Source organism: Mustela nivalis, assembly GCF_964662115.1.
Source record: "Mustela nivalis genome assembly, chromosome: 8".
NCBI lineage: Eukaryota > Metazoa > Chordata > Mammalia > Carnivora > Mustelidae > Mustela > Mustela nivalis.
The window spans coordinates 33978597-33991685 of record NC_139027.1 but is presented as its reverse complement, the minus strand read 5'-3'; the positions used below and the strand labels follow the sequence as shown (position 1 = coordinate 33991685).

The 13089-nt window shown below is 45.1% G+C and overlaps 1 protein-coding gene across 6 annotated transcripts in view; it reads left to right on the top strand.

The window, feature by feature from the left end:
• Window positions 1-627: 627 nt before the first annotated feature.
• The window catches only part of KCNG3 (potassium voltage-gated channel modifier subfamily G member 3), a 70367-nt gene continuing 57905 nt past the window's right edge, over window positions 628-13089 (top strand). For 4 of the 6 annotated variants that reach the window (XM_082743304.1, XM_082743305.1, XM_082743300.1 and 1 more), the window contains exon 1: window positions 628-1356. In XM_082743304.1, coding sequence (XP_082599430.1) covers window positions 692-1356 — 665 coding nt within the window. In that variant the 5' untranslated portion in view covers window positions 628-691. The remainder of the gene's footprint in view (window positions 1357-13089) is intronic. The other 2 variants (XM_082743302.1, XM_082743303.1) reach the window with 1 other exon arrangement.

Sequence of the window (13089 nt, the reverse complement as noted above, 5' to 3'; positions counted from 1 at the left end):
GGGGAGCCCGAGGTCCAGGGCGGGGCGCCGGGGAATCCCAGGCGCGCGAGCCCGGGAGGTGCGGGCGCGGGTGGGAAGAAGAGGGCGGCGCGCGGAGGGAGGTGAGCCGAGCAGAGCGGGGAGGCGAGGCGGGGGAACCGCGAGGAGGCCCCGCCCCCGCCTCGCGGAGCCGGCTCTCCGCCGCCTCCGAACCCGCTCACTTTGCCTCTCGCCTCTGGACGGCGGCGGGGCGGTTGCTGGAGCCGCGGCCAGAAGGAGCGCCGGGGACGGGGAGCCACCCTGCACCCGCGCCTCCTCCCGGCGCCCGCGCCCCTCGGGGGCTGGGGGGCCGCGCCACGGTCTGAAAGGACACGCCGGCCTCGCAGGGGGGCATCCCCGGGCGCTGACAGCCTTGTTCCCGGCCAGTGGGCGCGCAGCGCTGGCGCCTGAGGGGACTCCCCGGCCACCTGCAGGTGCCGCCGCGCCGAGGGAGCGTCGCTAGCAGCAACGCCAGGCTGAAGAGGACACTGGAGCCGAGGGGTCTCCGGGCCAGCGAAGGGCAAGAGCAGAGCCCGCAGCGAGAGCCGGCCAGCCGGTCCGCGGGCCCCGACGGCGCGCTCCCCCGTCGGCCAACGGCAGGCAGGCCCCGCGCGGCGGCCGGGGTTGGGCGGCGGCGGCGGCCTCGGGCCTCGGGGCTTCGGGGTGGCCAGCCATGACCTTCGGGCGCAGCAGGGCGGCCTCGGTGGTGCTGAACGTGGGCGGCGCCCGGTACTCGCTGTCCCGGGAGCTGCTGAAGGACTTCCCGCTGCGCCGCGTGAGCCGGCTGCACGGCTGCCGCTCCGAGCGCGACGTGCTCGAGGTGTGCGACGACTACGACCGCGAGCGCAACGAGTACTTCTTCGACCGGCACTCGGAGGCCTTCGGCTTCATCCTGCTCTACGTGCGCGGCCACGGCAAGCTGCGCTTCGCGCCGCGGATGTGCGAGCTCTCCTTCTACAACGAGATGATCTACTGGGGCCTGGAGGGCGCGCACCTCGAGTACTGCTGCCAGCGCCGCCTCGACGACCGCATGTCCGACACCTACACCTTCTACTCGGCCGACGAGCCGGGCGCGCTGGGCCGCGACGAGGCGCGACCTGGCGGTGCCGAGGCGGCCCCCTCCCGCCGCTGGCTCGAGCGCATGCGGCGGACCTTCGAGGAGCCTACGTCGTCGCTGGCCGCGCAGATCCTGGCTAGCGTGTCGGTCGTGTTTGTGATCGTGTCCATGGTGGTGCTGTGCGCCAGCACCCTGCCGGACTGGCGCGCCGCGGCGGCCGACAACCGCAGCCTGGATGACCGGAGCAGGTACTCCGCCGGCCCTGGGAGGGAGCCCTCCGGGTAGGACGCACAGCTTCTCTGCCCGTCCCGTCCGTCCTGTCGCGTTCTGTCCGTCCCGTCCGTCGGTCCCGTCTCCGTCCTGTTTGCCTCGGGGAGGCCGAGCCAGGCCGGTTCCGGGCCCAGCGAGGCCAGCCAGGGGACGGGTGGGCCCTCACTTCCCGCTCCTATTTTCCTGGCACCAGGCGGCTGTGGTCCATACACTAGATCCGCCTCTTGAGGGTGAATCGCCAGGCATGGGGAGGGGCAGGTAGAGATAAACAAGCCTCCCCCATCTTTTAGTTTACTTTGGAGCAAATAGCAACTAGTTAACTAGATGTCCCTAAACTTTTATTGTTAGTAGTCAACGATTTAACCTTGGGCTAAGAGCAGCTTGAATTTTTGCCAATTTTTGGTGGCGTTTGGAAAGATGGAAGTCTTGTTATGGTGAAATACGTTGGTCACACATTGCATACACTTTGCATAGTATGTACTTTAATGGAATTGTTATAAAAGAGATTAACTTAACGATAGACTAAATAATGGATGTCTGTGCCCTTTTCTCTTTTCTTTTCCAATGGAGTTAGCAAAGCACCTGTCCATCGTTTAGTACCAAAGTTACACACTGTGACTTTCAGAAGGATCTTCAGTATAGGGAGGGGGGAAAAATCACTACCTTGGAAAAGAAGAAATATTTAAACTGCCCGAAATCCAGAAACAGTATTGAAGTAGTTAATAGCTTTTCTTTTCAGTTTATTAGGATGCAAGGAAAATATTTGAATCTTTCCTTCTATCGTGTTTGCCTTTTCAATGGAGATAACAGACTTCTGTTTTTAGTACTAGTGAGTTTATTTTGCATATTTGACAGGAGGAATGAATAGTAAAGTTGGATTTTCAAGGGAGACAGTCTCTTTGGGCACAAACACAAAATTGTATATTCTGTTTTGATTTTTTAAAAATTTTTTGTTAACTTAAACATTTTTTATTTATTTGAGGGAGAGAGAGAGAGCACAAGTGTGGGGAGGGGCAGAGGGAGAGGGACAAGCGGATTCTGGGCTGAGCAGGGAGCCCCATGTGAGGCTTGGTCCCAGGACCCTGAGATCATGACCTGAGCTGAAGTCAGATGTTTAACGGACTGAGCCACCCAGGTGCCCCTTTGATACTGTTTTAAGAGGCCCCCCTCCATTCATTTTTATTTGTTTTATTTATTTATTTTTCCTCCATTCATTTTTAAAATTAGGTTGTGCCTGATCGTCTTTTCCTGTTAGACATGTGCATGTTTCCAATGATATTATGTGTTGTGAGGTTGAGTGCATTACTTACACATAATATTCTTCCTTTGGAGAGTGAAGATTGTTTTTTAAACTAAGAAGTAGTAAATAAAATTGTCTAGTACCACAGAGTCCATTACTGATACATTGATATCTTGGCATGAAATCCAAGATACATGCTTTAAAAGGAAATTCATTAGTAAACTAATTTTGTTGACTGTATTATGTTCTCTGAGTTTTTGATTTACAGAGAAGAATTACTTATTTAGTACTCCATCAGTACAATGAAATGAATTTATATATCTAAATACATAAGTGCCCTTGATTCTTCTAGCGGACCATAGGAAAATGAGCGATAGCTGGCCCAGAAACGATTCACTAGTAATTGTGGAATTCTAAGATTAGTGAAAGTTCAAACTACATTAGCAAAGGAAACAGGAGAATTGAGTTAGACTTCCTGGGACTGCAAAAGAAGTGGAGGAAGAAGAAGAGGGATGCTTGATTTGTGTGTGTTTATTTTATATATGTATGCAATTATCCAAGTCAGAACTGTTTCCTAGATACCCAGATATTTCAGGCAAAAGCATGTTTTTCTTGGCTTAAAGGTCCAGTTTTAAGCTCCACTCTCCCAAGTGTAGGTATATGAAAGCCAACCTCTAATCCCAGACAGATAAGCTGAAGGATGAGTGAGTAGCTGAGGAGGCTGAAAGTCATAGGGGAGCCTCCCATAGGCCCCCTCTGACTGATAGGGCCTCTACACGGGCACTTCAGCAATAGTCTCTCAAACCCTGCTTGCTTGTTGTTGCTGAAATTAGTCTTTTTGAAACATCATTCTGATCATCTGACTATATTTGGTGCCTGCCAGATAAAGCCAAAACTTTTTTCTTGGCCTTTAAGGGTCTTTATGGTTTCACCACTATCTGCCCTTCTTTCCTTTCCTTTCCCTTTCCTTAAAAAGATTGTACTTATTTAGATGACACAGAGAAAGGGAGAGAGTGCACGTAGGGGAACTACTTGGAGAGGGGAGAAGCAGGCTCCCTGCTGAGTAGGGAGCCAGATGCTGGTCTCTATCCTAGGACCCTGGGATCCTGACCTGAGCTGAAGGCAGATGCTAACTGACTGAGCCACCCAGCTGCGCCCACAATCTGCCTTTCTTAACTAGTCCTGTCTCCATTTGCAAGCATTCTTTCTGAGTAGCTGCTGTGTTCAAGGCACTGTTGGTATTCCAAATATTGTAACTTTAAAAAAAAAAGAAAGAAAGAAAGAAATGGTGTTAAGTTGGTGATATAGGAAAATCAGAGGCAAACTGATCACAACTGAGTTGTTCTGAGACGCAATTTGGCCTTCACAGTGGGGGAAGAGCATGGAAACAAGTTATCTTTGGAAGGTTGCAGAGATTGTGCACTGCTCATCAGTGGTGGTGGGGGGTGTTATTTATATGAACTGTAGTATACACAGTCTTTACCACTACATGTGCCCCGCGTGAGAACATAAAAAGGAATATTTTCCAGGTAGAAGGAACAGCAGGGGCATAGGCATGAAATTTGCATATTAGGGAGTGTGAGTCCAGCGATGGAGTGAGAGGTGGATAGAGAGCAGATGTTAGAAGGCCTGAGAAAGAGAATGATTTTATTTTGTAGGCAGTAGTTAGCGGTTGGCATGTTTGAGGTGAGTGGGTTATGCATATAAAATAACAAATGTCATGAGTTGTGTACTGTGAATTGGGAATGGGGGAAGATGGGAAACAGGAGGATGAGTCTGGAGACCTTTGCAGAGGGCGGGAATGGGGGTGTGGATTGTGTGGAGGTGGTAAGAATGTAGAAGAAATGACCACTCTGGGAAATATTAGGAAGACTCATAATTAATCCAGGGCCTGGGAAGGATAGAGGCGGGTGTCAGGGACTGATTACGTGGGCTTCCAGGAGCTAGGAGCACTCCTATCACTTAGAGCCTCCTTTTGTCCAGACTGGCCTGCTCACTTGTTCCCAAACCCCCTGAACGTTCCTTCCTCTGCAGCCCCTTGCTTGTTGAAATTGGATCATCCATCAAGCCCAACTCAGATTCTGTTTCTTTGTTGAAGCTTTTCCTGCCCACTTTAGATGGGATGTTTCCTTCTGAATTTCTTGAGGGATTGCTTATCAGTACTATGTATTTGCCATCTATAATATCCTTCCTAGCGTGATCGTTGTTTTTACATATAAATATGTCCTAGCTCCTAAACTAGAGGAGATGAAAAGCCCTAGAAGGCAGCTAAATTCTCCTATCCTATTTATTATGACAGCATCTTTTAGAAAAAAATTATTCTGGCACAGTAAATGTCTACTGTTTATGTTACAATTTAGACTATAACCTTCCAGGAATATGTCTTCTGTTGCATAAACTGAAGAGCTGTTTGGGGTAAGGCCGCGGACTTCAGCTAGTGGAACTCTTAGCTGAGGAGGATGGGGTCTTGTGCTAGAAATGAGAAAAAAAAGCCTATTAAATCCAAGAATGATTCTTTCATCAAGTACTGATTGTGGAAAAGGAATAAAGACAAGCATAGCATTTCTTTTTATTAAACTTTGAAATTTTGGAATAGCATACAATCTTAAGTTTGGAAGAAAATTTGAGAGGTCTTCCAAACCAATAATTTGAAAGCTTTTTGTGTATGAATATGACACTTTTAAATTGATATGTTCTGAGGGTAATAATCAAATGATGGTTTAAAGTTTAAAAGCTACACAAACAAGTCTTTCTCCATCTCCTGGGCATTTTGCTCTTTTTCCTTGATGTAACCAAAGTTGTTTGTATTTTGTGTGTCATTTTGAGACATTTTGTGTATTTATAAGCATATCATAAATATTTGCAAGAAAACAGTAACAGAAACAGTGCAGTAATACTGTCCCCAAACTTGCTTTTTAAACCAGCAAGCCTGCTGTGGAGATTGTTCTGTAGGAGTCTATAAAGAGCTACCAAATTCTTGTATGCAGCTGCATAATATTCCACTGTTTTTAAAAAAACAACACCTTTAAATTTTTATTTATTTATTTACTTATGTTGTCTCACCTATAGAAATGCTTTAGTGAATATCCTATATGGGTACATTATTTTTGCTTTTGTCCATAGGATAAATTCCTGAAAGTTAAGACACAGGCTCAAAGGGCATGTGAATTTGTAATTTGCATAGATAATTCCAAATTGTTCTTTAAAAATTGATGTCATTTTATACTCCTGCCAGCAGTGTGTGGGAGGACATGCTTTTTCAAATACCATAAAGTGTTGTGATACTTCTGATCTTTACCATACTGTACTGGAGAAATATCTAGCAGCTTTACTTTATTTTTGCCTTACTATTTTTTTTAACATATACTGAAATGTAATAGAAATACACAATCCTGCAATATTTGATGTCAGAAAATATGTTAGGGGAAACTTTCAAATCATCCTGGCTTTTGCACAGTTGAACCTTCTACCATAAGCAGATTTTAATTATGTTTTGATTCTGGTGACTGCCCAGTGGTGTGGCTTCCGTGGCACATAAGATGGGGTTCCTCCTCACGGAATTGGTGGCCTGGTGGTGGTAGTAGGAAGAGAGGACAGACGGCAAAGGAAGCAAATAAATAAGAATTTCAGATTGTGAAGGGAAATCAAATAGGGTATAGGGGATAGAATGCAGAAGGAATGCGCCTTGCACAGGATGTGATGAGGTAGCTTGAGTGGAGACCAGACCGATGAGAAAGACCCAGCCTTGGAAGAAGAAGGGAAGAGTGTTCTTGATAGAGGGAACAGCAAAAGCAGAAGCTCTTGGATGACAGTGAACTTGGCTTGTCCCCAGAATGGAAGGAAAGCCCATGTGGCCTAGTAGTTAGTCTAAGGGCAAGAGGAGGTTAGATGAGATTCTAGAGGAGGCAGAGCCCTATCAGGGGCAACAGCAGATATAGCAAGACATGGCATGTGAGAGAATGTGGGGCTTGATTAGGGGCATCTTGATTAGGAGGTGGTGAGAAGTCACTGGATTCACGTGGATATGTGGGTCTTTATCATGTTCCTAACGGGGACTCATCCACCAATACTAGGAAAAGTGTGAGGTCTTACTGAGTGAAGCAGTTAAGGCTACTGGTTGTGGGGTCCCTCCTGCTTAACTGGCTTGGCCACATGTCATGAGCTGGGAGTCCAGTTGTTTTCTATAGGGTCTGCTGCTCACTTTGTGGGGGTACTGTGAGGAGAAGGATCTGGAGGAGGGAATCTTTTGAGAGTCAGTGGGAGAGGGACCATTTGCCATTTTCCTTTCTGTACAACCCACATTGTCTCATCAAGAGGACTTCTGTTAAAGGTCGTTGGTAAATGCATTCACAGCCTTCACCTATGGACGGTCCTGGTAATCTTTTTTTTTTTTTTTTTTTTTTTTTAAAGATTTTATTTATTTATTTGACAGACAGAGATCACTGGTAGGCAGAGAGGCAAGCAGAGAGAGAGGAGGAAGCAGGCTCCCTGCTGAGCAGAGAGCCCGATGCGGGGCTCGATCCCAGGACCCTGGGATCATGACCTGAGCCGAAGGCAGAGGCTTTAACCTACTGAGCCACCCAGGCGCCCCCGGTCCTGGTAATCTTAAAGATTTTTATTTATTTGACAGAGATACAGCGGGAGAGGGAACACAAGCAGGGGGAGTGGGGAGAGGGAGAAGCAGGCATCCCACTGAGCAGGGAGCCCAGCGTGGGGCTCGATTCTGGGATGCTGGGATCATGGCCTGAGCTAAAGAAGACACTTAAGGACTGAGCCGCCCGGGTGCCCTGGTTCTGGTAATCTGAGAATGCTGATGTTCTTACTGTTTTATCTGACTGATAAGACAAACTACAGATTTTTCAGGCAGTTTGCCTTCAAGGACCATTGAGTATCATTCTGACACTGCTAAGGAGATGAGTGTTTTTTTTTGGCATTTTAACATACAGGTATACTCCTTTTTTTTTTTTTTTTTTTTGAACTTCATCTATCTATCTGTCTATCCATCTATTATCTTTATACCAACTTTTTATCTATCTATTTAACAATCTCTTATCTTTATACCCAACAATGGGGCTTGAACTCAAAACCCTGAGATCAAGAGTTGTACTGTCTTCTGATGGAGCCAGCCAGGTGCCCTGACATACTCATCTTTTAAAATCACTCAGCGTTGCTAGCCTGTGTCATAAAAAGATGCCCTCTGCTAGTCAGAACTTTGAGAAGGATGGGTCAGATACAAAGTACTTAGCCCTTTTACTTTTTGGTCCCTTGCCTCTGAACTTCCGGTCCTCTCAGCCGGTCTCAGCCCTAGTGTTAGCTTTTGAGTTTTAAATCTCTTCATCGTGCAAAGTCTTGCTGTAATTTTAATTTGTTCTTTAGAAATTGTTTCTAAAAGTTGCTTCATGTTGGAATTTTGATCTCTAATTTGTATTGCTTTGTGTTACAGTAGTGAGACTCTGAGGAGATGTAAAGATGTTCAAGTTTTTTGCAGTGTTATTTTTAGCCCAAGTTTAAAAAATGAAGTAATCAAAATGAAACACCAAGTGATGAAAATTTAAAAATCAATTGTATTATTTCTATTGCCTATCAGGTCAATATTATATAAATTCAGTAGGTTTTTTAAGTACTTTAAAAATAAAAAGCAATATTTGAAAATGAAGGTGAAAGTCTCAGTGCTTTTACTTTGCAGATAAGGTGGATATTTTCAGAAGCCGGTAATTAATAGATCTGTGATAGGATTGAACACAGCCCTGAATCTCAGTTAAATTCTGTTCTTGCACAGTGGACTGTTTCTTTTAATATGTGTAGGGTTTTCTATCTGCTGCCAATTTTAGAATTCAGTGGAAACTTTCTTTTGTCAATACCCTTTTTTTAATCAAGGTGCTTTTTTTCTCCCTTAGTAAGCAAGTAATAATTTCCAATGTTATTCTTTTCTTTTTCTTTTTTTTTTTTTAATGAAAACTGCTCACTGCAAAAAAGTATGGTTCTAAGTATTATGAAGTGAAGAGTAAACATGTCCTTTTCTCCTCAATCCCATTATCCCATTTCTAGGTATTTTTTCCAGAAATGTACATATGCACACACATACACATGTATGTGTATAGGTTATATATACATATTATGCAGATTTTTTAAAGCTTTATTTATTTACTTGAGAGAGAGAGAGAGACAGAGTGCCAGTGCATGAACAGGGGGAGGGGCAGAGGGGGAGGGAAGGAGGAAGCAGATTCCCCACTAGCCAGGGAGCCCATAGTGGGCTGATCTCAACACCCTGAGATCATGACCCTAGTGGAAACCAAGAGTCCAAGGCTCAACCGACTTGAGTCACCCAGGCTTATGTTATATGGATATTTTTAAAAATTTATAACCGGGATTGTTCTATAATCTTGTTCAAACAATTCACGTTTTTCTCAACATTTTGCAACTCTTTCCATATCAGTTGATAGAAATCTTTCTCATTCTTTTGAAAAATCTGTAGAGTGTTCAGTTGTTTGGATGGGCCACAATTCAGTCAACAAGCATCTGTCCTGTCAGTAACAGCGATGGCTTTCATAGTAATATTTATTTAATTGTTAATATGTGCTAGCCAGCTTGTTAAGTTTTTACATGTGTTCTGTTACCTGAGTCTCTTCTAACAGTCTTGGGAGGTGGCGTTGTTACCGTCCCCATTTTATGACTCAGATTTGGATAGGTGAAATGGCTCACAGATGGGCAAGTGGTGCCCTGGTATTGGATTCCCACGTCCCTGCTCCACACTGCTGTGGAAAGTTTGGTTTGACGCCTGTTTTTCAAAAATGTGCACAGTGGTCCAGAACTATCTTTTTCATATATCTTTGCAAATTGGTATGAGTATATATGTTTGATAAACTCTTAGGTGGAAAAATAGCTGGATCAAGAGGACTGTGTTTAAAAAAAATTTTTTTGAGGGGCTCCTGGTTGGCTCAGTGGGTTAAAGTCTCTGACTTCAGCTCAGGTCATGATCCCATGGGTTCTGGGATCAAGCCCCACATCAGGCTCTCTGCTCAGCAGGGAGCCTGCTTCCCACCCCGCTCTGCCTGCCTCACTGCCTACTTATGATCTCTGTCAAATACATAAATAAAATTTTTAGAAAAAAAATTTTTTTTGACAGATACTACCCAATTTCCCCCTAAACTATGAAATTCAGCATTACTCTTTATTCATAATAGTGACTGTTATAATCATAAGCAATAATCAATAGAAGGGCTAATATTAATAACCTGTAATAGCAAACATTTGGAAATAACCACCTTTTAAAAAATATAACCACTTTATCGAGATACAGGTCACATACTGTTGAGCTCACCTTTAAAGGGTACAGCTCAGGGAACTTTACCACAGAGGTACAAGTGTCATCATACCACTTTAAGCATTATGTCTTTTTTTTTTTTTTTAAAGATTATTTATTTATTTATTTGACAGAGAGAAATCACAAGTAGTCGGAGAGGCAGGCAGAGAGAGAGAGAGAGAGGGAAGCAGGCTCCCTGCTGAGCAGAGAGCCTGATGCGGGACTCGATCCCAGGACCCTGAGATCATGACCAGAGCCGAAGGCAGTGGCTTAACCCACTGAGCCACCCAGGCGCCCCTAAGCATTATGTCTTGATGGTGTGTTTGAGGGAGTAAGAAATGTGTTAGAAAGCTGGAGCCCATGAACGGCCAAGAAAAAAACCCAGGCATTTTGGCTGAGCAGATGAATCGGATGAAGCAATAGGCAAAACATTTCTGTGTGCGTTCCTCATTCAGTCATGAACTGGTGGGTTCTCTTGGAGTGTTTGGAAAAGTTATACATAAGTGATTTTTCTTTGTCTGTGAGCAAGGACTCCTCAGCTTTCATACTACTGACAAAGAGAAGTGTGTAATTGAGGCAATCATCTGACTTTCTCAGGCAAAAAAAAAGAAAAAATCAAAAGGAAAATGTGATGGTGGAAAGAACTCAGGACTCCCAAGTGAGGAGGCCTCCCTCAAGTTAATTCATTACCTTCCTCTGGGCTTGTACCCGCATCAGTGGGGATTTCACACAGACGAGTCAATGAGAGAATGAAGACTGAGACCTCGGAGGAAACCAAACTTCCTTAGGTCTTTATCTTTCCCTGTACTGGGTCCCTTCTCCTGGTCTCTCTTTTCTTGAGGTTACTTATGAACGTCTTAGTGTCCTTTTAGTCTACAAGTTCTTTGAGAACAGAAATTCTGGGCTTGACTACATGTAGTTCCATGCCTTGCATATGGGCAGTCACTAAGTATGTATTTTTTTATTTAGTTAGTTTTAAGATTTTATTTATTTGAAAGACAGAGATCACAAGTAGGCAGAGAGGTAGGCAGAGAGAGAGAGGAGGAAGCAGGCTCCCTGCTGAACAATTCGGGGCTTGATCTTAGGACCCTGAGATCATGACCTGAGGCGAAGGCAGAGGCTTAACCCCCTGAGCCACCCAGGCATCTCTCAACATGTATTTCAAATGATTATACATGTGAAAGAACCATGCGAATACAATAGCATTTTATTTTATTTTCTTAAGATTTCATTTTTAAGTAATCTCTACACCCAATATTAGGGCTCCAACTCACAATCCCAAGATCAAGAGCTGCACCCTCCACCAACTGAGCTGGCCAAGTGCCCCACATTTTCATTTTTGACTGGAAAGTGTGTATTTATAAGTTGCCTTCAACCTATGAGCAGGTTATATTTTAAGAAATCAGTTGCAAATGGTTTTATGGCATTCCATTCATTGATTCATTAAACTCAACAAACATTTATTGAGCAACCCCTGTATATCTGTGACTGTTCTGGGTGCTGGGGATAAGGCAGTGAACAAAGGAGAGTCCCTGTGCTTATGAGCCATCCATCTACTCTAATAAATAAATATGTAGCAGATAGGGATAAGTGCTATGAAGAAACAAAGCAGAATGGGGGGTTTATAGAGTGTGAGCCATAGTCCTGAAAGGCCTGTCTGATCAGGTAATGGATGTCTGAACAAGGCCTGGGAGGGATGCAAGAGGCAGCCATGGAAGTATCTGGCCGAGAGAGTTCCAAGCCTAGGGCGTGTAAGCACAAACCTTTGAGGCAAGTGTGCTGCCTCAAATGCAGAGTGGTAGGGAATTGGGGGTGATGGTGATAGTGACAATGGGAGAATGTAGTTTACTTATTTATCTGTCTATTTATTTAACAGAGAGAGATAGCGAGAGAGAGTGAGCACAGCAGGGGGAGTGGCAGGGAGACAGAGAAACAGGCTTCGCATTGAGCAAGGAACCTGATGCAGGGCTCAGTCCCAGGACCCTGGGATCATGACCTGAGCCAAAGGCAGATGCTTAACTGACTGAGCCACCCAGGTGCCCTGAATGTAGTCCTTACAGAGCCTTATAGGTACACCAGCTCAAAGAATTTATTTATTTACATATATATATATATATATTACAGTAAATATATATATATATATATATATATATTTACTTACTTACTTTTAGAGGTGGGGGGAGATGGGATAGGGGGACAGGGAGAGAGAATCTTAAGCAGGCTCCATGCCCAGCTCAGAGCCCAGTGGGGGCTCGATCTCTCAAACCTGAGATCATGACCTGAGTTGAAATTAAGAGTCAGATGCTTCATCAGTGCAGCCAAACAACTGCCCCAGACAGCCATGATTCAATTTTAAATTTTCAAAGTTCGCTCTGGGCTCAGTGTAGAGGACAGACTCTAGGGGGCAAGGGTGGAGCCAGTGAGGCCAGTCAGAACCACCATCACACCTAACAGTCACCGGGCTGCCTAGAGTCCTGTGTCCAGGCCGCTAGCTGCCATGTTGATCTGGGTTGTGGTGGCAGGGTTTCCTTTTTCTTTTTCTGCATGAAGAAATTATTGTAATTGGTCAGGTTTGCCTCTGACATCATCGACAACTCAGGTCCACTGCCTGTTTTTTTGTACAGCCTCTGAGCTAAGAATGGTTTTTACACATTCATATTTTATTTTTATTTTTTATTTTATTATTTATTTATTTGACAGAGAGAGAGAGACACACACACACAGTGAGAGAGGGAACATAAGCAGAGGAAGTGGGAGAGGGAGAAGGTGGCTTCCGGCCGAGCAGGGAGCCTGATGCAGGGCTCCATCCCAGGACCCTGGGATCATAATCTGAGCCGAAGGCAGACGCTTAACAACTGAGCCACTCAGGCACCCCTCTTTTTTTTAAGATTTTATTTATTTATTTGACAGAGAGAAATTACAAGTACACTGAGAGGCAGGCAGAGAGAGAGAGAGAAGGAAGCAGGCTCCCTGCTGAGCAGAGAGCCCGATGCAGGACTTGATCCCAGGACCCTGAGATCATGACCTGAGCCGAAGGCAGCGGCTTAACCCACTGAGCCACCCAGGCGCCCTCAGGCACCCCTCTTACTATTATTTTTAAATATTTCATTTGTACGTGATCTCTTCACCCAGCATGGGGCTCGAACCCACAACTGGAGATAGATCACGAGTTGCATGCTTCACCACCTGAGCCAGCCAAGT